At 42.4% G+C, this 27,003-nt stretch overlaps 1 protein-coding gene across 3 annotated transcripts; it reads left to right on the top strand.

The window, feature by feature from the left end:
• The first annotated feature begins 947 nt into the window (after positions 1 to 947).
• Positions 948 to 24,943, top strand: BMAL2 (basic helix-loop-helix ARNT like 2). Of its 3 annotated transcripts, XR_007630009.1 has the most exons (18): positions 961 to 1,104; positions 8,160 to 8,307; positions 9,376 to 9,411; positions 10,138 to 10,176; positions 12,168 to 12,325; positions 13,502 to 13,581; positions 13,940 to 14,032; positions 14,475 to 14,592; positions 15,342 to 15,482; positions 17,128 to 17,368; positions 18,226 to 18,332; positions 18,466 to 18,616; positions 19,569 to 19,624; positions 20,268 to 20,376; positions 21,024 to 21,111; positions 22,199 to 22,307; positions 22,509 to 22,961; positions 23,877 to 24,943. XR_007630009.1 is itself a non-coding variant. In XM_050324558.1 (17 exons), the coding sequence occupies exons 1-17, from the start codon at positions 1,044 to 1,046 to the stop codon at positions 22,643 to 22,645; spliced, it is 1,872 nt and encodes a 623-aa protein (XP_050180515.1). In that variant the 5' UTR covers positions 948 to 1,043; the 3' UTR covers positions 22,646 to 24,943. The 3 variants fall into 3 exon arrangements, 2 of the variants coding, with proteins under 2 accessions (XP_050180515.1, XP_050180516.1); XM_050324558.1 differs by having other exon boundaries at positions 948 to 1,104; positions 22,509 to 24,943; XM_050324559.1 differs by lacking the exon at positions 961 to 1,104 and adding an exon at positions 6,795 to 6,833 and having other exon boundaries at positions 22,509 to 24,943.
• Positions 24,944 to 27,003: the final 2,060 nt, after the last annotated feature.

The raw sequence follows: 27,003 nt of genomic DNA, 5'->3' as shown, positions 1-27,003 counted from the left end.
GCAGCAGCACCAGGGCAGGGACTGTGCCCCTGTGCTGGGCACTGCTGAGGCCACACCTCAAATCTGGGTTCAGTTCTGGGCCCCTTCCTGCAGGAAGGACACTGAGGGGCTGGAAGTGCCCAGGGGAGGGAACGGAGCTGGGGGAGGGTCTGGAGAGTCAGTCCTGTGAGGAGGAGCTGAGGGAGCTGGGGGGGCTCAGCCTGGAGAAAAGGAGGCTCAGGGGGAACTTCTCGCTCTCTCCAGCTCCCTGACAGGAGGTTGTAGCCAGATGGGGGACCTACTCCCAGGGAACGAGTGGTAGGATGAGAGCACGCAGTCTTAAGCTCCACCAGAGGTTTAGGTCGGACATCAGGAAGAATTTCTTCCCAAAAAGGGTGCTGAGCCATCGGAACGGGCTGCCCAGGGAGGCGGCGGAGAGTCACCTTGCCACGAGGTGTTTCAGGAAAGACTGCGGCGCTCGATGCTGTGTGTTCTAGTCGACAAACCGGTGCTCGGTCACAGCTCGGGCTCGATTTCCCACCCCGCCCGGCCCCGCTGTCCCCTCAGCGCTCCCGCTCCCCGAGCCATCCCCTCAGCGTTCCCGCTCCCCGAGCCATCCCCTCAGCGTTCCCGCTCCCTCCGCTGTCCCCTCAGCGCTCCACTCCCGCCATCCCCAGCTCCTCCCCAGCCATCCCCGCTCGCTCCCTAGCCATCCCTCAGCGCTCCCGCTTCCCCCGCTGTCCCCTCAGCGTTCCCGCTCCCCGAGCCATCCCCTCAGCGTTCCCGCTCCCTCCGCTGTCCCCACAGCGCTCGCGCTCCCCGCCGTCCCCTCAGGCCGCCCGGGCCCAGCTCTCGCGAGAGGCGGCGCGCGGGGCCGGGGCGAGGGTGCTGAGGCGGAGCCGCTGAGGCGGAGCCGGGGGGGGAGCCTGGCGGGGCGGTCCCTGAGCCCTCCCCGGGCTGAGCCGTCCCCGGGCCGGCGGCTCCTCCTCGGCTCACCTCGGCTCACCCCCCCGCATGCCGCCGGTGCCGGGGGCGCTGTGGAGCGGGGCACGGGGCCGCCCGCCATGGCCGAGGCAGGAGCGGCGAGCGCCGAGGGCGCCGAGGAGGAGCGGCGGGCGGCGGAAGGTAGGAGCGGGGTCCGCCTGAGGGGCGGCCGTGGGTGGGGTGTGTCTGTCCGTGTGTGTGTGTCTGTCCGTCCCCCTCGGTGATGTGGCGCGGGCGGGTGTTATTGTGGGGCCGGTGAGGGGTACTTTGGGGCTCCCCCCGCCCGTGCCCGGCGCCGCTCTGGCGCTGGGGGGTTTGTGTTTTAATTCCCGCCGGGCGCTGCTCTCCCGCACAAGTTCCTGCCCAGGTGGAGGTACCCGGGGCGCTCACGGGGAAACCACGGAATCCCGGGAATGCGGTTGGAAGGGACCTCTGGAGACCATCCGGTCCACCGGGGCAGGGTCACCTGGGCAGGTGACACAGGGACGCGTCCAGGTGGGGCTGGAATGTCTCCAGAGAGGGAGATCCACGACCTCCCGGGGCAGCTGTTCCAGGGCTCTGCCACCCTCAGTGCAAAGAAGTTCTTCCTCGTGCTGAGGTGGAACTTCTTGTGTTTTAGTTTATGGCCACTGCTCCCCGTCCTGTCGCTGAAATGAGCCTGGCACCGTCCTCTGACGCCCGCCTGTGTGATGGTCACTCAGTGCTGTTTATTGCCATCATACCGACGTGATGTGCACTAAAAATCTCCTTGGTTTGTTTTTAACTTACGATGTAGTTCGTAATTTCACTTACCTTTGCGTTCCTAATACTGTAGTATGAGGGTTTTTTTCCGGTATTTAGTATTTTAGGTACAGTGATTCTGGCTTCTCTGTGTGTGTGTGACCAGGGTTTGATGTTCCTTCCTTGTTCTTAATCGTAAGTTTCTGGGACTAAAAAAACCCAGGCTGGTTGTAAAGCACCACCAGCAGCTGCTCCTCCTGCCTGGAGACAAGTTCGGTGCTTCCCCTGTGCGAGGGGAAAGGAGTGTTTTGGACGGGGTTTGGAGAAACGGGAGCGAGCCACTCCCTCTGAAGCCGGCCCTGCAGTTCTGTTTAGTTAGCACCAGCTCTTCTAGGCTCAGCAGTGGTGTTTCATAAACCTCTGCTGGGTTGTGGGTGGTTTTATGGCTATGGGGACCCCGGCTGTCTCAAGTTGACAAGTTTCTGTCTCTGCTGCTTGGTTGTTTAAATATTGGGGTGAAAATGTTGTGGCAAACAATGCAGTGTTTGAAAACAGAGCAGGGTGTTTTTCCGTGGTGTTTTTGCAGTCTGTGGAACTGCTGAAACGAGAGTTTATTGTTTATAGCGTGCACATATTGTAAGGAAAGGAAATAAATAAATTAAAGAAAACCCCAGGTGCATGGATGTTTCCATTTACACATGGGAATTGGAAGATCGGTGTTTTGTTGTGAAATAAACCCCCTCCTTGCTTTTTTAACTACCCATGTTTATACCTGTTCTTTGACTGGATTTTGAAGAAACAAGTTTTGGGTTTGTTTGCTTTTAAGAGACTTTTATCTGAATTGTTTGTGGAATAGGTCCCTACACTAAGGTTGACTGCTTAATAGATTCATTTGTTTTTTCACTTGGCTGTACACGTTACTGTTGGTCCATTTGCACATCGTGGAAAATCAAATTCTGAATGGGACATTTGACAATGAGATGATTCCCAAACTTGCAGGCAAACAGCTACCCACTGTTCCTTTAGGAGTGTGTGATTGGAGAGGGTTAGTGGGTTGTTTTTTATTCAGGGATGAGACTCCCGATTACTGTCAGTGGGTTTTACCTGCTGTGAACCCCAAAGTGCCTGGGAAAGCAGGGTACGCTTTCAAGGCCTTGGGCAGTGTCTTTTCATTAGCTGGTTCCTGTCTTGTTATAGTTTTTAATACAGCAGGTTTGGCCAAATATTTGGTGCTTGAAATCTGTCAAGGAAATGTGTTATTTAAGGGGTGAGTTGTTACTCTTGACTGATTCTCTGCTGAGCGATGAAAATAAGTAAAAACAGAAGCAGACAGTAATCAGTTGCCTCTGCTATTGTTTGATTTAAATATCTGTAATTCAGGATATTATAACTTTTCATTTGCTGACATTAAAAACAAATACATTTTTCAAGAACATATAAGAGTTCATCCTCTGCATAGTGTTGTTCATGCAATTGTGAATTGTCTGTCTCTTGCTCCTGCATTACAAAGTTTGGGGAAGAATAAGCTGCTTCAGACTGTACATTCCTACTGTTTTCAGAACTCCAGTGAAAACTGTTGGCCCAGCTTTCCACCAGAGATGCTGTGGGCAATAATCTTGCTGTGATCGGCCTGAAGGTGCTTTTCGTGACCTATTTTAAATATCTAAAATAAATGAACTCCAAGTAATACTAAACACAACTCTCAGCCCTGTTTCCAAAATATGGTTCTTTGTTTTCTTCTCCTGCAGTTCAGATCTGCAGGAGCTGGAAAGGGACATCACAGCACCTGTAACTTTCTTCCTCCTGCAGCACTGTGTGTATGGTGGACACCTTCCACTGTCCCAGGCAGCCACAGCTTCTCTGGGCAACCTGTGCCAGGGCCTGCCCACCCTCACAGGGAACAATTTCTCCCTGATACCCAATCTAACCCTGCTCTCTGTCAGTATGAAGCCATTCCCCACGTCCTGTCACTCCAGGCCCTTGGAAATAGTCTCTCTCCATCTTCCTTGTGGGCTCCCTTCAGGTCCTGGAAGACCACAGTGAGGTCACCCCAAAGCTTCTCTTCTCCAGCTGAACAATCCCAGCTCTCCCAGCCTTTCCTCCCAGCGGAGCTGCTCCAGCCCTCCATCTTATATCTTACAACAAATAAAATAAAAGAGGCTGTTCATTATGACAGGACTCAGTAAGTTGCTGCTCCCTGGCTTGGCTTGCAGGGCAGTTTTGGTGTCCCTGAGCTGGACTCCTTTCAGGAGAAACTGAAGTCGACTTTTGTTGCAGCAGGGTCAGTGCTGCTGCAGTCCCACCCCACACATCCCCCAGGGACTGAACCAGGGGTTCTCAGGCAGCTTCAACACACATGCACTGTGAGGATTTTTGGCCCAGTGAACCAGAGTAAATGTGATTTACTGTAAGCTCCCTGAACTGCTTTCAAATTAGAAACAGGGGCTTCTGCACCAGCTGCTTCCCCCTGACCTGCTACTGTTCTGCCACTGATTTCCCACTGCAGATGCAGCCCAGGAGCTCCTGTGAGCACATTTCAATTTTAATAACTTATCTCCTTACACTGCACAACCCTTCTGTGCCACTTCACAGCCACTTCCAACAGAATTTTGAGTTCTTTAAACTTGTCAGGGCTTAAATTTCCAGCTCAAGGTTTTTCTGTGTGCCAGGAACATACCTTCGGAAAATCCACATTTTAATGGTTTGTGGCATCTGTGATCTTAGAAAATTCAGTTCAAAGCAGCTTCTTTCTCCTCCTTTCCTTCTGCCAGAAACTGTTTCAAAATAGGGAACTGGATTGAAAATTCCTTATTCTTGGAAAGTTTGTGCCAGTGTTACCACATAATAAACCACATTTCTCCAAGTCTCATTTATCCCCACACTGTGAAGGGTGTCACCATAAGTTTTATAACTGTGCTTATTTGTTGACATTTTATTTCAAGCCCATTTTGCTGCCATCTCCTGATAACTGGATTTGGATGCTGCTTTTTAAACTGTCTCAGTGAGGATTGACTGACAGCTTTTATATTAATTTATTAATACAGACATGACTTGTATCCTCCTGTGTGTCTTGTATGCTTGCATTCTGATGATTCTAAAAAGTCAGTGTTTTGGTACTAAAGCAATAATTTAGGAAACCTATGAGGAGGAAAAGGTGACCTTGCACGGGGGGGGGTGAGTGGATCATGAGGTGATAGTGTATTAATTAAGGCACTAATTTTGAAAGACTGTCTTGGGCTTGAACTTGTTGCATGTGATAGCAGCCTGTGGTTGGTGTATTTTTAAGGATTGCATGATGGTTCTGGAGCCACCCTGGGAGGGATTCATCTCACTCCTTTCTGATGTCCAAGTGTGGATATCCAAGTCTGAGCCAGTTGCTTTGGTCCTTGTGTAAAAGGTGGATACTCTTGGGCTGCATCTCATGGAACCAACTGTAGGAATCTATTTTAGATGGAGATGAATCACCCTAGAACTGTTGTATTCCATGGAGCCAACTGGAGGGATCTATTTTGGGTTGGGATGAATCACCCTGAAAATGTCTTCCTTCCAAGAGGGGCTGGAAGGGCCACTTTGGATGTGGACATGGTTGTTTGCTCAGATCAACCTCCCCTTTTATGGCTGCTGGAGTTGGGCCATGAGCTTTTTCTAAGGGTTGTGTTTGCCTAGAACTGAAAACCTGCGAACTCTCGGTGGAGCAAACAGCTCAGGAATGTGGCATGTGATTGGAAAAAATCTTCTTGGAAAAACGTGGAGTGTCCCAAGCCTTGTTTCTGTAAGCATTGCACGGGGTTGGGCAGATGTTTTGCTGAACACGGGGATGGGGTGGTTTGGGGTGTCTGTGTCCCACCCAAACACAGCTCCACCACCTCATTCGCGCTTGTTCACTGCTTTGCCAACCCCTCGGGCACTGGAGTTATTTCTTTTCCCTGTAGACAAACACAAGAGAGTGGGATCTTGAGATTTGAGATGATGAGAACTGTGTATATTGATAATCACTCCTTAAATGTTTTCTTTGCCTGATTACAAAATATATTAACATTAGTGTTAAAATATACTACACTTAATTAGGGTTAAAATAATAGTGGGTTTTTTCTGATACTCACTAGGAATGAGATATGGTGTGTTTGTACTGCTTGGATGGTCTTTTCTCTTTCACAGAGAAAATGATTCCACTGGGGGGTTTCCTGTATTATTTTCATCTGTCCCAATGTGTCCAACATGCTTTTAAAAGATGTTTGATTTTAATATAGATAAGCTTTTTAATATAGATGTACTTAATACTGAGAGCCACACATAGACCATAATGGAGTTGTCTTTGAGGGACTATTCATTTGCCAATTAATTTCAGTTGTCAGTGTGCCAGGGGCATTAACAATGGAATGAACAGTAATAAAAGTGTCATTTCTCCATGCTGGAGTTTTATTGGGCTTGCAAACCAGGCTAGTGTGAGTTATAGCCCTTGGGGTGCTAAAACACAGCATCTCGACTTGAATAAGTAGATAATAACTCCTAAACTGTTTCTAGGAGTTAAAAATGGTTTTCCAGGGAAATAATCCATCTCCCATAGTAAGGGAGCAGGAGAAGAAAGCTTTCAATCCCAGACTCCACGAGGCTGACCCTCTCCAGGGAGAGAGAGAGAGAGAGAGAGGGAGCACCTTGGAATCACCTGGTTTAATGATAATTATTAGAGAGCCCTCAGAGATTATTTTAAATCACCTTCAGTGACTTCTCAGAGCTGACCTGGCCTTAGGAGCTGTTTCTACCCCCTTCTTGCTCCAGTGAGTGGTAGTGTACTAAATTCCCCAGAGCCACTTTTCTACTCTGCTTGGCAGTTCTGACACTTTAAGTTAATTTCTTTATCTGTTTTCTATTGCACTGTTTATTTTTGAAGGGTTTGGTTTGATTTGTTTGGTTTGGTTTTTTAAATCTTAAAATACATATATAAAGAATAACAATAATTCTGCTAATGTGATGGAGAAATTGGGAAAATGGTGCAAGAGGCACTGGATTTTGTTCCTGTGAAGGGCAGTGGCCCAGAAAGGCTGGCCATGTGTGCACAGCAGTATTTAGGTCAGTGGGTCTGGGCTGGCCTGCTTTGTTCCAGGACGGAAGGATCTCTTGTGCTGGAGGCATTCCTGTCTTGGAATCATGTAGGTCTCTGCTTAGTAAGTACTCTTTTATGAATATTCATCATGGAGGATTATACTTCAGGAGCTTAATCTAATAATTATAGGGTGCTGTGACCTCGGTGAGTTAAAACTGCTCCCTTAAATAAACACTTCCTTTGGAATCGGCGCCGTGTTTTGGTTTATAGTTGTGTTAATAACAGAAATATAAAATGAGAGACTATTAGGAAGAGGGGATTAATCATAAAAGTATTTCAAATATCTACCATTTGTGCCCTTGTAGTACTTAGCGTGTCCTTTTTTTAATATCTTTTTTTATCATGTAATTTCTTTTAATCTTTTGAACAATCCTAAATTGAATATAATGTGTATCTGAAATAACCAAGTTTTCTTGCTGTTGCACAAAGGCTGTTACTTATTTGTCAGGTATTTCTTGATTCTTTGAGTTTCCACCTCTTTTTTTGTTTTGTTTTGTTTTTTGAGACTTCCTGTGTGAGTTAATGAGTTAAAGAGCTTTCTAAAATAAAACAGAGGCTGACTTTGTGTCGTCTGACTTGACAGAGAGAGGATTAGTGGAAGACCAGGCAAGCTGTTGTTGGAGTATTAGCCTATATTCCTTTAACTCTCCAGTCATATTCCAGCAGCAAATGAAAAACTAGCAGGTCACTTTTATGGTACAAGATGTGTTTGCACCTAAGGGTTAAAAACCCCTGTGCTTTGTATGGTTCTTCTTGCATGTTTTGACCTGTCATTTACAGATAGCACAGATGCCAAAAAAAAAAAAAAAAAAAGGAGGAAACTCACAAGAAAACATCCATTTTTAAATTCCTGTTGGATTTTCCAAGTGCTCCCCTTTTACCCCCTTCTAGAAGTAGGAGAGGCTCCCTTCCTGAAATGACCTCTCTGTGTCTCTCACCTGCCCGAGCACGTGAAACCTGAAGGAGTTCCTGCCTCGAGACTCCTCCAACTTCCATGGCAAATGTCCTGTGTAACTGTGGATTTTATCTCAGAACATGGATCCCTCTGTATTTTTGAACTTTAATTGAGTTTGAGCCACAGTGTTTTGGATCTGTGAACTCCTGGGATTCTGCAGCAGGATGTCTGAGGTGCTGGGGGGGATTTAAGGAGGGGAGTTGATATATTTTATATGTGTGTTTTCTGTTGATGGGGTTCAGGATATCATTACAGCACTGTGGGAAGTTGTTGGGGTTGGAGCAGTGCAAGCTTTGTTTTCTGTGTCAGAGGCCTGGAAATCACACACAGAGAACACTTTCTGTCCAGCTGGGAATCCAGATGGATCCACACTGCTGCGGCTCCTCCTGGACACTGAGCTTTTATTCCCATTCACAGAGAATTTCCCGGTAGATGGGAGCCCCTGTGTTGCCTCTGGAGTCTCCAACCTCATGAATCCCATCCCCAAGCCTGCCACCACCACTCCTTTCAATGCTCCCGTGCCTGAGATTCCCAGGAAGCGCAAAGGGAGCGATTCCGACAACCAGTGAGTAAATCCCTTCTCTATGTGTGGCCCAACTTTCATTTTTCCCTTTTCTTCCAGGTGCATTCTTTGTTATTAAACCCAGAATCCTATAATGCCATATCCTGGCTGAAGTGTCTGGATGATGTCTCTCAATCCTACCTTTTTTTTTTTTTTCCCATCTTTCTCCCCTTTTTTTCCCCTCTACTTTGCCTGCTGCTGAAGGCAAGTTATTAAACTGCTTGAAATAACCCAAGGGCACACTTGGGAATATTACTTTGGAATATTACCTTCAAGCATGAAACCAGATTGTTAATTAAGCTGTTTGATCTGGAACTGCTGCTTCAGTGCCCAGAGCAGCCACTGCCTTCAGTGTGGGGACTGACCTTTGACCTAAAAATGGGGACTGTCCCCTGGTTGTGCTCAGGCTTTTTAAGTGGCTCATACTTGTTTTCTCCTGGTTTGTAGCTGCCAAACAGATGCCACTTCACCCAAAAAGTGATCTGTTCAAAGCTGTGTTGATCAGGCAGAAGTGAGGGGCACGAGGCAGATTTAATGCGTTACAAATATCTCCAAACCAGTGTGCAAAACCCACCTTTAAAAAAATTGAGGGGTAGGAAGTTTACATGTATTTGTGCTTATTAAAGCAATTATCTTTAACCCCCTGCTTCTTCCATGTACATTCCACTGATCTACAGAATGTACCCATACCACGGGTGTTGATGGAATTGGAGATTCAAGTGTGTCTTGTGGATCACTGAAACCTCCAGCAATAGCTGGTTTCTGGGGGGAGAAAACTAAACTCTCCATTCTTTTTCAGTAGCACTTGTGGATTTTTACCCATTCAGTAGAGTTTCCCTCAAGTTTCAATCTCCCTGATTAAAAAAATTCATGTCTAAGGCAAAAAACTAATTGACAAAGTATTGGTTTATAAGAAGTAGTAATTAGGTCCTAAAAACTGGTGTTCTTGCTGAAAGGAACCAAGTGGGGTTTCCACTAAAATTCTTCTGTGGCTTTGCTTCCTTGGGTGTCTCCAGTCATCCTGTTGTGCTCCGAACTACATTTTGCTTACTTGATGTCGTGTTTCTGCAGGGACACGGCCGAAGCTGATGGTGATCCTCAGAAAAGGTACTTTCTATGCCTGACTCCGTCTCTTTGGGGTGCTTATGGACGTGTCACACTTGCCTTGATAAGCTGTGTGGTTCCTTCAGGAAAGCTTCATCCAAGGGCAGGGCTTTTACAGCACAAGGTGATGAACAGGAGGGGGAGGTCCATCCAGTGGTCAGGGTTCCTGGGACTTCTTCCCAAGGCATTTTGTCTCTTCTTCCAACTTCACCAGATGGATGGTAGGATGGAGGTTAAGGATGGGAGCAGATGAAAAGCACCACTCAAATAAGAAGACTTTTTACCTTTCAAACTGTAATTTAGGCCCAGTCTAGGCAGGGGTTGCTCATTTCATCATCTGACAAGAAGACATGAGAAATCACAATGTGAATAGATGAGCTCCCTTGTAAAATTTGAAATCAAAAAAGTGAAGTCGAGCTTAGACTGAAGTTATTTGAACATTCTAATAATGTTGTTTTCTCCAGGTTACAAATAGCCCCATAATTATGGAATATCCCCGTAATATGTTCAAACAACTGTGAATATTGCCAGCTGTGCTTTGGTCTCTTTCTGTTGTGCATCACTTGCTACACAAGTTTTCCTTTCAGGAATTTTTGGGGCTTTGCTTTTGCCAGAGCCATAGTAAAGTTGTAGCATTTTATATCTTCTGAAAGTTGTGGGAGGAAAGAGGTGCCAAGTAAGTATTAAATATGCAATGTAAAACTATATCTTGTTGGGTTTTTTTTCTAGGAGCGAAGATGAAGAACATGTTAAAGTGAAAGATTTCAGGTACTGATTTACAACAGAAATATGTTTCGCTAGTAAATAATAGTGAAATATGAGTTTGTGAAACTTCTCAAATATTTAACTGTATACTTTTTCCTTTCCCTGCTTAAACGTGTAGGAATTTTCTACTAATTTTAATAAAAGTTGCTGCCAAATATCTCAAATGGCTTAGCAAAAACAGGAGAATACAATTTTCCAGGTGAAAATTAAATGCAAAACACTCAAGTCATCTCTAAAGGGAGGAGCTGATGCTTCACTGGGGTGAATTTGAGAACTGTTTTTTCTGGATTTGTCCACACCTGCAGATATTTAAAATTTATCCCACATAGAAATGGATTCAGCTAAAGCACAACAGAGAATTCTCATCCTGGCACAAGTTTTTGTGTAGGGAATTATTCAAGGTTTGCCACTGAACTTGGAATTCACAGCAGCTGAGATTCACTTATAAGATGCAGCCACAAGTCAGGCAGTTATTTTCAGCCGTAGACAAGCCACTTTGTAAAACTAGAGCTGTTCTATAAAATTGACTTGAAAAATGTCTTTCATTTTTCATGGGAGCAGAGATGTCAAACCAGAAATCCATAATCCACTCAGCATGCTGTCAGAGGTGTTATTTATATAGTGTGCTAACTAATAATTGTGAAGTGTCCCTGTAATCTAAACAAAACCAATGAAACTAAAATGACCCAAGATATATTCACAGTTTTGTTTAACTCCAGAATGAATTTGTCTCCACAGAGTATCCCAGATTGCTATAAAAGATTGTGTGGTATTGTTCATTTTGTTTCCTTGAGTTTTGGTTCATTAGCTGGGGGGAAAAAAATAGAAGACTCTCTGAAGCTTTTCTTCCCAGTTGTGTTCTTCCAGTGGTTTTTTTTCCCCTGCAGCTTTTCTCCCTTCCCCTTTACAACTGGGAATGTAACACAAGGCTTTTTGAGTCATCCAGTCACCACCTGAATTTCTGCACCCACCTTGATTTTTTTATAACTTCATATTGACCCTTGGAGATGGGGAAGGTCGCTCCCTTTCCTGGAATGACTGTGTCCCTCTTCCCGAGGTCCACAGGTCAAGGAGCAGACACAATATTGTACTTGACTGTTCCTACAGCGAGGAAAGAGTCGGGTGAACTCCTAAAGCTGAGCGTAACTCCTACAATTAAAATGCTTTTAGAAAGGCTTTAGAGGGAGAAAAGCTGATTTCTTGGCAGAATGACCCAGAATCAGTTGTGTGGTGGAGGCGTTTATTTTTTTTTTGGAAGGAAGTAATAAAAATAACAGATAACAAGGTCTTTAAAACTGCACTTTGTTCTTTCTCACCTGACCAGGAAAAGGGAAAGTTTTCTGAGTTATTGTGGTAAATGACACAAGGCACAGCTTTTTCTTTCAGTTCCCACTACATCCCTTAAAATCCCAAGGAAAAGTGTGGGAGTAAATGGTGGTGTTTCTGCTTCAACCTGAGAGGGTTTTAAGGGACTGAGTATTAATAGGAAGACACTGCTTATTTCTGCTTGTTGGGAGTTGCATAAAAGAGATTTCAGAGAGGCTTTAGTCTGTGCTGGGACACTGTTTTTGAAAAGGAAAAGGGCAGAATGAACACCCCATCCTAGTTCCACAGTTCCAGAGATGAGGAACAGAAATGTCTCCCAGGGATTCCTAAAGGACATCCAGAGTTTTCCTCTGTAGGGTGTCCAAGTAATCACTTGGAAGTCAAAAGTCACAAGAATAATTTAATTTTTATAAGTCTTCATGGCCACATATAATCAAACTGTTCCTTGAGAGTGTTTTTCCTCCTCAGTTTTTCCCATCATTATTGGGACCATTTCATTTGTTCAGGTGAATCCCATTCAGCTGTCCAAGTGTATGAAAATTGTTTCAGTGCAGTAGCAATCGCGAGGTGTGTTCCATTGCAGAACTGAACTATTGAATGTTATGGAGGGGTAAAAAAACCAAACATGTGTTCTACATCTCTTTTTTAAAAATATTTTTTCTTCTCAGAGAGGCTCACAGTCAAACAGAGAAAAGGAGGAGAGACAAAATGAATAATCTGATCGAGGAATTGTCTGCCATGATCCCTCAGTGCAACCCCATGGCCAGGAAGCTGGACAAGCTCACAGTGTTAAGGATGGCTGTGCAGCACTTGAAGTCTTTGAAAGGTGGGGTTTAGCAAACTTAATCCTTGTTCTAACAGCACACTGTGTGTCTTCTTTGGTCTCAGATAAACCAAGGATAACTCATTTTGCATTTCCTTACTGTATTTAGTTCTGGGGCTGTTCCTCATTTAAATCTCCATCTGTATCTTCCAGAACTCGAGTTCTTCTTTTTGCTTAGTACAGCAGAAAAAAAGCCACCCTTCAGTATCTGATGTTTTCTGTCTTGCAGCCAAGTCACTCCTTGGTTCTTTATAAAAAGTCCAGGAGTCAAAAGAAAAGTTGCAAGACAAAACATATTTTAACAAATGATTGATAACAGTAAAGTCTTAAAAATTATGTTAGAGAGTAGCCAGAAAAAGAGTTATAAACTCAGACAGCTGGCAAAGTAATCATGGATCTCAGGGAATGTTTAGTGTCAGGATCAACCCAGGAAATATCCTTTCCTCTCCTTTTGATAATTGCTGGGGTTTGGGATTGATTTATTTTTTTTCCCTCCCCTAAAAAAATTGTCTCCAAACACAAGTTGCACATTGCACAGTCTGTCAACAGCACACAAGATTTTGGGGGTTTGCAGTTTATAAACAACCATCTCCAAGAAACCTTCAGCTCAAACATTTATATTTTACCAATAGGATGTGAAAACTGGGCTTCACCCAGCACAGTTTTATATATATATATATATATATATATATATATATATAAATATATATATATATATCTTCAAAACAAATACTTTAAGAAACACAGGGTGCTCTGCGGAATCATAGTGAATGATGAAATTTGCTAGAAGGTTCAACTGCTGTTTCCTCAAAAAATATCTAGGAAAAGTTATAGACATGCTTGTAATGGAAAAAAAATCCTTTATTTTAGAGTGCTTGCCATGGGTGCTAGAACAGCACATGCAGTGAGTCAGTCATTACATTTAGTGAGATGTTCAATTTAACTACAATTAGTAAAAAATTGGATTGTTGGCAATAAAACATAGTTATGTGCTTGTATGTTTGAGATTTTTTTTAATTTATTTTTAGAATTCCTAGAACTGTTAATTTTTTTTTTTTGTAATTCAGCTGCTCTGGTCACAGAGCAAAAAATACAAAATATATACTAAGTATGACTCCTTTAAAAGTGAATTTCAAATGTGACATCTGACATTATGTCTGTGATTAATCCACTTTCCAGGTTCCAGCAGCTCCTATACAGAAGTCAGATACAAACCTTCATTTTTAAAGGATGATGAACTCAGACAGTTAATCCTGAGGGTAAGTGGAAGGACACTCTCAGGTGAATGATGTCCTTATTAACTTCAGTTTTTGTAACAAACTTTTTGCCCAGCTCTGTAAATGACTCCCAAGTGAAGCTGGGAATTCTCTGGGCAATCTGTGCCAGGGCCTCCCCACCCTCCCAGGGAAGAATTACTTCCCAATATCCAATTTAAACCTGCTCCCTGTCAGTTTGAAGCCATTGCCCCTTGTCTTGTCCCTTGTAAATAATCCCTCTCCATCTTCCTTGTATTTAATTTTAAAAAGCAGGTTTAGAAAGTGTGCTTTCTTGTAGTAATTAATATTCACTGGATATTTTAATGGCATGTTTTTAAAGACAATATCTTTATATTTCCAGGCTGCAGATGGATTCCTGTTTGTGGTTGGATGCAACAGAGGGAAAATCCTGTTTGTCTCTGAATCAGTTTGCAAAATACTGAATTATGATCAGGTTGGTTATAGCTGAGTTTCTTGCTTTACTTTTACCTTGCATTTTCTGAGAAATTTGAAAAACTTGCACATTTTTCTTATTTATACCATTTCTTGGACTTTCTTTGGGTTTAAACCAGACCTTGTGTTATCATTTCTTGGAATTTCTTTAAAGCTGCTTCAGAGTAAGGCTGGATATCCTGTAATAAAATATTTGCAGGTACACTTGGTGTTCCTGACCTGAGTAACAGCCCCAGATTTCAGCTCCCCCTGAAGAAAACTGCTGCTCTGAGAGGATAATTGGAAGATGTCCTAATTTCTGGGGTGCAAGAGATTTTCTTTTACATAGTCAAGTGATTTACATTTTTTTTTTATTTTTTTATTTTAAAGCAAAACTATCCTTTTCAATAGCAACACGTGGGTGTGGTTCTCATCTCCTGTGGGACTTGTTTTGTTTTTAACAGGCCAGTTTAATTGGGCAGAGCCTGTTTGATTATTTGCATCCGAAAGATGTTGCAAAAGTCAAGGAGCAGCTTTCTGCCTCAGACGTGTCCCCTCGGGAGAAGCTCGTGGATGGCAAGAGTAAGTCACACTTGAACTCAGATTCATTTTTGAAGAGATGTCAGTAAATCCAGTTATTATCCAGGATAGATAGCTGTATTTTTATGTGCCTGGGTGTCCTTGTGACCCATTTGAATGTGTATCTGCTGCTCAGAATGCATTTTGCAGTTCAAAGTTAGCCCAGAAAAGAGTTGATTTTAGATCATAAGAATGACTGAGATTTGCACTGTTTGAACATTTACCAAGCTGTGCTCTGACCTTCTTCCTACCAGGAATACTACTTTTTTTTCTTGTATTTGCTAGGTCTTGTCAATACAAAAGCCCTGATGGGATAAAATACTGCACTGTCAAGAATCCCTGTCTGCTCTGAAAATGCTAAGTGTCAATCCCACTGTCACCAACCCTCCCTCTGCTTACACTTATTTCTCATGTGGGAAGCCTTACATACTGTGCAGCTCAGGGCTAGTTTAGAGCTGGCTTTTACAGGCATCCTTGGGCCAAAAGAACAAACTGAATGAAAGTTTCTTAAAATACCACTCAGAATATCAGGAGGGGTTTAAAAATTAGTTTGGTAGCTGGTTGTTGTTTGTTTGTTTTTTGTTCCGGAATCTGTGGGGCAGCCATGTTTTATTTATTATTTAAGCTTAGACTTATTTCGTTGTGAGGCCAGGATTTATTTAGGGGAATGTAATCCTAGAAGCTCCATGTTTTGGGAAGTTCCACTGTCTGATTTTGGGCTTTTTTTAACTGCTTTACTGGATTTTTGTAAGCGGGCTTGCAAGTCCACACAGATTTCCAGGCTGGACCGGCTCGGCTGAATTCCGGGGCTCGCCGTTCCTTCTTCTGTCGGATCAAGTGCAGCAGGAGCACGGTGAAGGAAGAGGAGTGTTTGCCCAACCCAAAGAAGAAAGGTATTCATGCAGTGTAGATCAAGGAGGGGGTGCTTTTCAGCTTGAAATGTCAATTCCAAGTTTAAGTTGCCGGTGGCTGCCGTGACCCTCGTGTAGCTCTGGCTGATCTCACAGAGCAGCTGGAGAGAAGTGGAAGTTGGACAAACAGTCTCATTGTAGCCTTTCTGCTCCCTGTTCCCTCCTGGAAAACAGGGAGGAAGCTACGGTGGCTGTTTAGGAGCGTGGTTTGTTGGGGTCAAATTTTAGAAGGCTCAGGGAAATACTTGAAAGAACTGGAGCAGATGAGAAGAATGAGACTAAATAACTTTATCTCTTGAAGATAACTGAGTGAATAAGGCCTGCAAACTCTGCTATTTTGAAGGAAAAAAAAAGCAAGTAAACCAACTTTTTTTTTCTGATTTACTTTTTGTGTTGTGTGTATTTGAAAGTCTGAGTTTTTCCTTTTTTTCCCCCTTTTCATTGTAAAGTTATCAGTGTCATCCCATTCATTTTTCCAAGGATTTTAATGTAGCTCATATTCTGCTATGTATGCCTGTACAGTAATCTACTCTTGTCAGATTTTCAGTGAAAATTTTGATTTTTAAAGTGTGATTTCCAGCTTTTGTTTAATACCTCAGTCTTGATTTTTGCAAAGGTGTGCTGAGATTGGTTGATCCTGAAAAAAAACAACCCTCCAACTTCTCTTTTTTTTAAAGTAACCTGTTACTGTTGAGATACACCACACAGCTGTAAAATTTAAGAGGCCCATAATTGTAAGTAAAATAGAATTTGGTTGATCCCTTGATGTGTCAAATAACTGGGTAAGATAAGAATTTAGTAGTTGGATAACTGTTTGTTGGGAAGGCAGCTGAGAAACTGGGACAAAGTTACAGTGGGATAACTCAGTTTCTCATTTTATGGAGTTGATAAGTGGGTTTTTTTCTTGTTGAGAGGAAATCAAATCTATGGTAAGCACAGGGATATCAGGAGTGCTTTGGCATTTTTGGGGGAAGACAGTTCCTGTAGGACACATAAAATCATCTCTGTGCCTTGATGCACACGAGGGTGTTTGCACGTTAGGTAGGTGGCAAGTGTACTGTAATTTTAAGACATTTAAAACATTTGTGTTCCCAGAAAATTGTGGAATTCAGAAGCCTCAGGCAAACAGAGAACAACCTGGATTGTTTTGGATTGTTCACAACTGCTTCTTTGAGCAGTTGCAGCAAGGATATGTTAAAATCATTGTGTTCACAAAGAGTAGATTGATTTGGAGGCTGCAGAGGGCCTTTCCAGTTAGTTTTCATTTATAATCCATATGAAACCACCCAAAGGCAAAGGGAGCTGTGGGTTGCCAGACTGTTGGTTTGCTTTTTTTATTATTATTATCATTATTGTTATTGTGCCACTGTGTTTGAACTGCCAACACCTATAACTTCTCTTCCTAAATCTCACATAGGGGGTTAGAAGCACTCTCTCCAGGTAAGCCAAAATCAAGTAGTACCAAATCAATTTAAAAACACTCTGTAAAATTATCTATAGCCTTGTAGGTAAAACTAAAATGTAGTTGCTGGTCTCATGGCCAATAGAGTAAAAAAATAATGAAAAAAAAGTAGTTTGGTTTCCTTTTTGAACCATAACTGCTTCTCATTTCATTTCTTTCTCTCAGATCACAGGAAATACTGCACCATTCACTGCACTGGCTACTTGAAGAACTGGCCTCCCAATGAGGTGGGAGTAGAAGAGGAGACCGATGTAGAAAAGGACAGTAGTAACTTTAACTGCCTCGTTGCAATCGGGAGGTTACACCCTTACATTGTTCCCCAGAAGAGTGGAGAGATAAAAGTCAAAGCAACAGAATTTGTTACACGGTTTGCCATGGATGGGAAGTTTGTTTATGTAGATCAGCGGTGAGTGTTTTGTTCTGTGTGGAGACAAAATGCCAATTACACCAATAATTAAATTTTCTGCCAGATTTTCTAATTAGAATTCTCAACAAATTTTCAGATTTTTTTTTTCCTGCTGGAAATACTTCAGTCTGAACCCATGAACTCTTGGGCTCTTATTTGTTTGGGTTTTTTTCCCCAAACATAAAACTTAATGTATAAAAGTGTATTGTTCCACAGAAATATGTTGTAAAATGCACTCATATACTTATTTATTAATAAAGGAAAATCTCGAGGTGACTAAAGACATTTAACCAAAAGTTATTCTTAAAATCCTACTGTTTGGGACAAATAGGTCTGAGTGAGGTACCAAATTATTTCATTAGAAATGAAAGCTAAGAAGTTCCCCTTTTCTGAACTTTCTGAACCAGATTTTTATTTGTTGTATAGACTGAGTATATTTTATTTGTGGTGTTAGACTTTGCATTTTGAATTTCATCATTGCCCCTGGGGACTGTGTTGCTTTCACTCATCTGTTCCTTCACCTGCACGTGTCAGTTCAACCCTATTCCTTGGACAATCCTGAGCTTTTTAATGACTCCTTTTGTGTGTCTGGCTAATTATGACCTAATCACCACAAGTATTTCGTGTGAACATGTGGTTTGCTTGTCTAAACACTGGGGGTTTTGTCTTTGAATTGCCACTTATTGCAAATGGATATCTTGCAGTGAATTGTTCTTTCAGAGCTGTACTAGTGCTTTCTTCCTTTCCCCAAACACTGCTTCTTTAAATATCAATTTTTTGCTTTGCCTGATCGTGAAAAAAAACCCAGCTTTGCAATTGTTTGAATCCTCTGGAGTTCATGTTTCTGTTTCTCACAGTGCCACAGCAATTTTAGGGTATCTGCCCCAAGAGCTCCTAGGAACTTCTTGTTACGAGTACTGCCACCAGGATGATCACAATCATCTAGCTGAAAAACATAAAGAAGGTACAAAATAACACCATTCAAACACTCATTATGGAACTCCACCAAGTCCTGAGCCTCCCTGCTGGTGGTTTGCTTTTTAACTTCACCTTCCTAAGCATAAATATGGTGATTATAACTTTTCTTTCTTATCTAGTGCTGCAGAATAAAGAAAAAGTCTTTACAAATTCCTACAAATTTAGAGCAAAAGATGGCACTTTTGTCACTTTGAAGAGTCAGTGGTTTAGTTTCATGAATCCATGGACCAAAGAGCTGGAGTACATTGTGTCAAACAACACGGTGGTATTGTAAGTAATTCCTAGCAATCTCCGTGTTATTTTTTTTTTTTGTCTTAATTACAATTAGCATTTAGCAGAAAGCAGCCTGTTTAAGAAGCAGGACAAGGCTGGAAAATGCCAACACCAAAAGGGGCTGAGTAACCTGGACAAACCTTTTTTTGGCCTTTACCAGCTGTTTTTATTTCAGCCCTAAGTCAGGGGTCTGAGTTTGAAAACTGTGCTGTTTCCTGGTGGGAAAAAATGAAGGGGAAGAATTTCTTCTTAGAGGAGGGAAAGGAAGGATCTTTTAAGAAAGGGAGATACGAGTAAATGGACATGTCAAGTTAATTCTGCTTTTCCTCCTTGCCTTTACAAGACTTCATGTGTCAGTTGACCCAATTTTAAGGACTCCCCCACCTACCAGGTGTCAGGAGGTGGAGAAGAATAATTGGTGGATACTCTCCAAAGTGACAGCCTGTGGGACAATAAATAGATGTGTTCAATTCTTTTTTCTTTTTTTACTTTTCATTCTTTTTTATTCTTTTTCATTCTCCTTGCAATGGAGCAATAATTTGGATTGTTCCAGTGATGCTGGGGGACAGGGAGGATTATAATGGAAATAAAGTGAATGGAAGGGAGGCAACCACTGACCTGTCCTTGTAGCACTTGTTCCTGGTTACCTGCCCTCCCTCAGAGAATTCAATTCACAGCCTTGTTCTCTTACCATGGAGCACAGACAACCATCTTGGCTTTCTTTTTGATCTGGAGGATAAGTGGGAATGAACATTTCACCCAGAACCAGTGCAGAGGATTGAACATTGAAACCTGGGGGGGGAATCTCTCCTTTTTACTGCTTTGAGGATGTCAGTTTTTATTCTCTGTGAGGTAATTTTGACATCAAACCTAAACATGCTGGATTTTGCCCTTGAAAAATGAACTGATTGTTTTTGTGGTTTGTTTTTTTAATATATTTAAATCTCAGAGGTCACAAGGAGTCAGCTGAAGAAGAGGTTCTCTACAGTTCCCAGCCTGCAGAAGGCAAGTGTTGCTTCTTACAGTTACCAGAGATGCTTCTCCTGACCACTCACTCCAGATTTATTCTCTCCAGGATTTTTTTTTCTCCAGACTGTGTACAAGGAAGAATTAATTTTTTTTTTAAAGCTAGTTCTGGTGACAGTTTCTAGCTACTTACAGCATCCTAATTCATGTCATTCACAGAACTGTAAACAGCAGCGTATTTGTAATTTGTAGCAGCCTCTGTTGTAGCAAGGATTTTGTTTGATAGGATATTATGCTTCTGGCACAGAATCTATTCATATTTTAACCACTCTTCTAAGGAAATGTAGTTGTGCTCTGAGTTCACCTGGTGAATGCAGGGCAGTACTCATAGATACACATTTTGTTAATAATTTTTTGCCACAGTGCTTTGCATTGTCTGGGAGAGAGACTGGAGGTGGCAGTGATTAAAGCCAATGTCACTACTGGAGAGCAGCAGCTTTCACAAACTCACTTGCCTTTATATTGCAAATGAGGCTCACAGCGCCCTCCCCCACCAATTCTCAAGAATTTAATTTCTGAAAATAAGAGATACAGAACCAAAACCGCTTTAAAATGAACCCTTGCTGTGCAATTAAACTGCTACAGATTCAAAGTGTTGGTTGTTTGTTTTTTTAACCTCTAGATGCTGTAAAACAGTCTTTAGTAAGTGTACCTGGAATGTCCTCTGGAACAGTCCTCGGTGCTGGGAGCATAGGAACCGAAATTGCAAATGAAATCTTAGAGTTGCAAAGGTAAGAAAGGCTCAGCATCGTCACTGGGTGGGGAAGAGGTTTATGTGCTATGTGGTTCCATTTTCATGAGGTGTATCCAATATTTGGGGGCTGAGCAGTGGCACTGGGAGGTAGCAGTTCTGATGGAATGGAACAGCTGCAGAACACACCCCTGCTGGGGGTAAGTAGTTTTGTTCTGGCCGTGCCATTTTCTTTGAGGAAAGGATTATTTGACTGGGACTTGGCAAAGTGTTACTGTGGTGTAGCTGCTTCCCATGGTGGTGAAATGGGCAGATAAACCACTTGGGAAGGGGAAATGAGTTGTCTGTGAGTCGTGTTAGTGTTTTTTCTGGTAGGAAAACTCGCCTTGAAACACTTCCCAGTGGAACATTTCCATAGCCTGTGTTGTCCCTCAATGCAAAGCTGTCTCCAGTCCCAGCTCTTCCAGGAATTGAGGCTTCATCAGAAGGTTAAGGTCTTGTTAAGGTCAAATTTAGGGTGATGGAAACATCATCCCATCAGTTGTCTGAGCATCAGTCAGAATTTAAGACCTACTTGTTTCCAGTTACCTGAGCAGAGCTTCACCACTGGGGAGCTCTGCTGGCTTCTGCAACACAAGGGCTTTGATTGATGGGACCTGGTAAATCAGCTCAATGTATGTATTTTAGGTTGCATTCCTCACCATCAGGGGAGCTGAGCCCATCACACCTCCTGAGAAAGTCCCCTTCTCCAGCTTTACCTGTGAACTGCAGCGATGTGAGTATAGAACTGCCTGGCAGAACCTGAAATCTGGGCTTAACATCAGTCACCTGCTCAGTCTGACAGCCTGAACAGCAGTGCTGGCTTTCTGTCCCTTGTAGTTTTAATCTTAAAATTCTTGAAGACCCTTTAAAAAAAACTATGCTGTTTGGAAATGTTTAAAATTGTGACTTTGAAGGTATTTCAGTAGTCTAAAAATGGATAGGACAATGCTGTTTTGCTAATTTTGTGGTGCTACACACACTAACAACTTTATTGTACTTAGCAACCATAGCTGTGGAATAATTAACGTATGTTTTAACCTAACTGTATTGTCTGTTGTATTGTGTGCACTGTGTGAATCAACATTTACCTCTCCATCAGCACTTTTGGAAGGTACATTTCCTTCCATTTAAAGGCAGTTTATCGTCCCTTTGCAGTTTTCATTTCCTAACAACTCTGCTCTGGATCGTTTTGGCTTCCTCCCTTTTCTTGTTAAAGTTCTCCCCTGTGTTACCACAGCTTTCTCTGCCAAATATTGGCTGATTTGTACACACTGATCTCCAAATCATGCAGCATCTCATCACGAGGATAATTTCACTGTATTCATTGAGGGGTTTGCTTTGTTCTGGGCTTTGGTGTCCCATTTGTTCCCAGAATACTTTTGGAAAGCACTTCAACTCTATTAATTCCCTGGTGGAAGTCAAGCAATCCAAGAAACTCTTCTGCTAAATCTCATGTGTGTGTTACATTAAAAAAATGGGGGGAGGAAGTAAAAAGTACTATTTTTTTTCTGATTTGTTTGGGTTAGGATGATTTTCGTCTCAAGTGTTGCTATGATTAATGTGGTTTAATGCACACAGAGCACGGTAGGTATGAGCTGGGGTTTTTTCATCTTTTGCCTGGAATGTTTTGATGTTGACAAACCAGTCACTGGGAGTTTGTAGTTTATGGTGGACGTGGAAGTTATTCCTAAATGCAGAATATCTGGCTGGCTTTCACTTCCTCTATTCAGCTCTTCATAACCTGGCAGTGTTCCTGCCATGTAATAACTGACTAAATTTAGGATTTAATTCAGTCCTTTGCACTCCTTGTGTTCTTCCAGGTGCCAAACAAAGAGCTGATCCAGTTATGTCCTTCAGAGACAGAAGTTCTGGAGAATTCCGAACAAGCCCGGGGTGCTATTCCATTTCCCAGCAATGAGCCTCTCCTCAGTAAGATTGATTTCCCTGGGGATATTTGGGGACCTTTTATTTCATTTCTCCTTGATAAGTTTGTACAAAACCCACCCAGCATCAGGAACAGGGTTCATTGGTTTTGGACTAAAAGGAGGCCAATTTAGGTGCTGTTTAAAACCAGGTATGTTTTGGAGTTCTTGGTGGTTCCTCCTGCTGATGTTATAATCCCTTTTCCAGGTGGGAATTCCCAGCTGGACTTTGATGCAATATGTGAAAATGATGACACTGCCATGACAGCTCTCATGAATTACCTGGAGGCTGATGGAGGCCTTGGGGACCCAGCTGACCTCAGTGACATCCAGTGGGCTCTCTAGAGCTGCTTTTTCGGGATGAGAAGGAATGTAAAACCCGTAATGCACAACAACCACACATCCTCAGTACTGTATTGTAGGTTTTTTTAATGTCTCAGTTGGATTCAAACTTACTGTCTATATATATATATATATATATATATTTTAAAGACTGAAGCCTTGTTCAGAGAGACACAACTTCTGCTGCACCTCTGGAAAAATGCAATATTTTTTTTTTTTCTCAAGATGAGGAAACCTTGAAATTTTAATATTGAACCACCTGTAACTGGAATGCTTAGAACACATTAGTATATTTTTGCTAAGAAGCTTTAACCAAAAGGTACTGTACAATGTACAGGAAGACTTTATTTCTTAGTTTTAATACTCAAACTTTTATTTATTGGGTTCGTTTCAAGCAGTAGAATATTGGTTATCCGTGTTACCTTCTGTAGAACCTACTGTACTTGTATGGTTTGAGGATATTTGTAACTATTAAATTTCATGGAAATGATGATTTGCACACACTAGAGCTGTAAAATAAGGTGTTGTGATTCTCCAGTGATGCAGTTTGTGGTTCCTTGCCCTTCTCAGCAGGGCAATTTTTGCAGTCAAAAGTGAAAATAAAGAATACAGATCTGGGAACAAAGGTTGGAGCTGGAACCCCAGAACAAAGAGGAGAGAATGGTTTGAGAAAAACAGTCATTTTCCCAGTAACCAACACGAGAAGGGTATGAGAAAAAGAGCACCAAACTTTTAAATTACTGTTTTGTATTGTTTTTAATGCATTGTGAGTGCAGAGAACCTGAGACAGACAGTGCCGTAACTGTAATAAAGCACTTTACTCTTGTCCCAGGTTATTTCCTAACTAGAGGAAGTCTGGGCAGACTGTCTTGGCTCCAGAGTGAGACTTGCACTGTCTGTTAGTGAAAGAAATGTTAAATTCTGAAGCCTCTTTTGTTATGTTTTTGAAGGTAAGGAGAACTTTCTGTTGCTTGAGTCTGTGACTTTAGCAAACCTCTGTAATCCAGCCCTGTCTGGAAGTCAGTGCCATGCAGGAGGAGCCTTTGGGGGCAGCTTTTGCAAGGGGGGGATCCCAGTTACAGCCAATGACTCAAGAGCGTGGCACTTTATAGCTTTGATCAGAACAATAGAGCATTGATAGATGAGGAGGATCTTTCTATCTCTGGTGTTAAAGGCTTAGACAAATTTTATCATAGTTTTTTCCTGTTTTCTTGGTTGTTTTTTTTACATTCAGGTCATGAAAGGAAAGCGTTTGGAGATATTTGAGATGTGCACCTTTTAGCAGAGACATTGAAACACAGGTACCACCACGAGCTCCATGGCATTTACCACCCCAGGACAGCCCGTTCCAGGGATTTTTGGGAGCACATGGATGTGGTAAACACTAGATGTCCCCCTTGTCCTGCTGGGTTAACCACCACTTGAACTGGCTCCTTGTTGCTTGACAGGGCAGCTTTATATCTTATAGATATGACTTTTTTTGGCACAGGAGGAATTGTTTTTTGGTAATGTCCAGATTGGTTGGGTTGATTTTGCTTTTTTTTTTTTTTAACAGACTTGGGGCCAAAATGATCAGTTCTCTGGCTTTATTCAAATGAACTTTTCTATTTGTTTTTTGGTGGTTTTTTTTTTCACACAAAATGAATTTTGGGCAAAGTGAGCAAAAGAAACAGGCACTTTCTAAGAACTGAGAGAAACCTATTGGCATAAAGGAAATTTGAGAATTTCAGATTTTGCCATTGTGAAATGCATTTTCTTTTTTCTATACTAGAAATAAATGCGAAATAAAGCAAGAAATACAGTAGTTAATAGGTAAGTGACTACTTAAATAACTTAAAATTATACAGACTTTACATAGGGATTTTTTTAACTGGATTAGTTTAAAAAGGGGCAGCTGTTGTTACTGAAGGAGCATATTAGTTTTTTTACAAGATTATGTAAGTGTCTTTAGTCAAACCATTATTTTGGGATTCCTGGCTTTCCCTGAAAAAATAAAACCACAACTGTAACTTCCTTTTGCAGTCAATGATCAACATTGTGGCTCTGGATTCATTTCCTCCATTATTCTCCCTTTGCTCTTTGTGAATTTTTCTGGCTCAGAGAGACCTTTACAAGAAAAAGTGTCCCTTTGTAAATATTTATGGTGAAATGAATAGATATTTTGGAATACAGCCGAGAAAGTCTGTGCTTGTTTCTGTTTGTATAACAACACAGTTTGGTAAGACATGGACAGTGTGTTCTTTGGTTACAGGTGATCAGAGGATGTGCTTAAAGCAGGTCAATAAATGTTATTTTGATGCACTGCTGTTACTCTGCTAACACTTCTATCTAATCCTGAAATACCACATACTCCTCCTGTCAGATCTCAGGCTACTTCCCTAAAAATATACCCGGGAAGACTGAACTAACGTGGATTTTGGTACCCCAGCCAGGGTAACCTTGTGATCCCAACTGCTGTGCATTTTTTAGGAACTAAACCCCCCTGATGTTGCAGTTTAATCGGGCTGGCTCTGGAGAGGAGGAGCCTGCAGGCTGGACCTGGGAGAGGCTGTTGAGCACATGGAAACCATCCTTAGGGAATGGTGTGGCAGGAAGGTGTGGTGAGTGATAAAGCAGGTGTCAACAGGCTCTTAAAGCCTGCTCAGTTACCAGGGTTGGATTGAGATTTGTGTCCGAGGACAGAAGGAATCAAAGATTAAAAAATCTCGATGGGAGACGAGTTCTGACACAAGCAGCTTATTATCTGGCCAACCAGTTCCTGTGTTGACAGGAAAACAGGAGAGAATTCCTTTCGGAATGTTACCAGATGCTTGAGGTTATAGGAACCTGCAGGTTAACAGATACAAAATGATGTTTCAGAGTAGCAGATGCAGGAAAAAACCCAACTGGAGCGGTGAATGAGCTGGGGAAATACATCCTTTGGGAGCAGCCAGTTTTACTGGTGCACATCCTCTGGGCCTGTGGAACTGCTGCCTGATCTATTAAAGGATAAGTTCACATACTTTTTTTTTTTAATCCTTCATTTGTTTTCATATCAAAACCTCTGCAAATAATCACAACAGTCTTTGGAAATCACAAGGAGTTTTGTGGCCAAGCTCTCCCCTGGCTGCTGCTCTCACGGTGCTGAGCCTGTCTGGGAGGTGAGTTTGTTTTCTTCCCTGGAATTTGCAGATTCCGAGTGTACGTGACCCAACATCACTGCCGTGCCCCAGAACACTCAGGGAACTTTGGCACGTGGGAAAGTCACGAAATTAATGGGCTCCCTGGTTAATGTTCATGGGTAACAATGAAGTATATGCTTGTTTTTCTAGAAGGGGCTGTAAGGTGAGCAGAAAACTTTGATTTATACAATTAATTTTGATTTACTGGATCTTTAAGAATACTCTTTATTTTTCCTGCAAAAACAGTTGCAGTAGCAGATAATGTTTTTATTATCGTTGAAGACATGATAAATCTCTTAAAGAAAAAAAAAGGTGGGAGAGGGAGAAGAAGAAACTCCCAAATAACCATGTATTTAGTTTACTGTGGTATTTTTTTATATATTTTGTGTCCAAGTTCTGTCAGGAACTTGAAGTTTGGAGTGCAAAAACACGTGTTATGTATCTGAAGAATCAGAGGTTGTTATTCCAGGGTTCTTCCATTTGCTTTGCTAGGGAGCCATGGGAAATGTGCTATGGGAGTTTGCAGAGAAACAGAAAAATCAAATGGAGTGCAACTCCAGAGAGAGCTGCAGGGGAAATACACATTTTTCACCCCCCAAAAAAGGAACACACACAGAGTCAGGACAATTAGTTATATAAATAATCTCCAGTTCTATGCCATGCTGCCAGCAAAGATGCTTGTGGAATGCTGCTTCCCTCAGCTCCTTTGGGCTAAAGCACAGGAACACAGACTGTTTGTTCTCTCTCTTCATCTTTGCTGCATTTAACCCAAATATTTACTAATTCTGGTAAGCTTTCTTATCATGGTCACTTGGCTGGTGTTTCAGGATTCCTGACGGCAGCCTGAGGGGAAAATACCTCCAAGTGGATCATTTTCCTGCTTAGAGCCAGTGTGCAACTGCTCCCTTCTCAGGCAGTCACTGAATAGTCAAACCCACTGCAAACCTGTTGATTTGGGGTTCCCTGGATTATCTAAACACAATTTGAAGCTTCAACCTTATCAGTCTGGAAGGAGGTGGGACAGTGCTGAGCAGAGCTTGTGCTGCTGGAATGACCTGTCAGGAGCTGCAGTGGCAGGACATGGGGAATGGCTTCACACTGACAGAGAGGAGGTGCAGATTGGATATCAGGGAGAAATCCTTCCCTGGGAGGGTGGGCAGGCCCTGGCACAGGTTGCCCAGAGAAGCTGTGGCTGCCCCA

This window comes from Myiozetetes cayanensis, unplaced genomic scaffold (genome assembly GCF_022539395.1).
Source record: "Myiozetetes cayanensis isolate MyiCay16 unplaced genomic scaffold, myiCay2020 scf3, whole genome shotgun sequence".
In the NCBI taxonomy this organism is placed as follows: Eukaryota; Metazoa; Chordata; class Aves; order Passeriformes; family Tyrannidae; genus Myiozetetes; species Myiozetetes cayanensis.
This window is presented reverse-complemented; position numbering and strand designations above follow the sequence as displayed.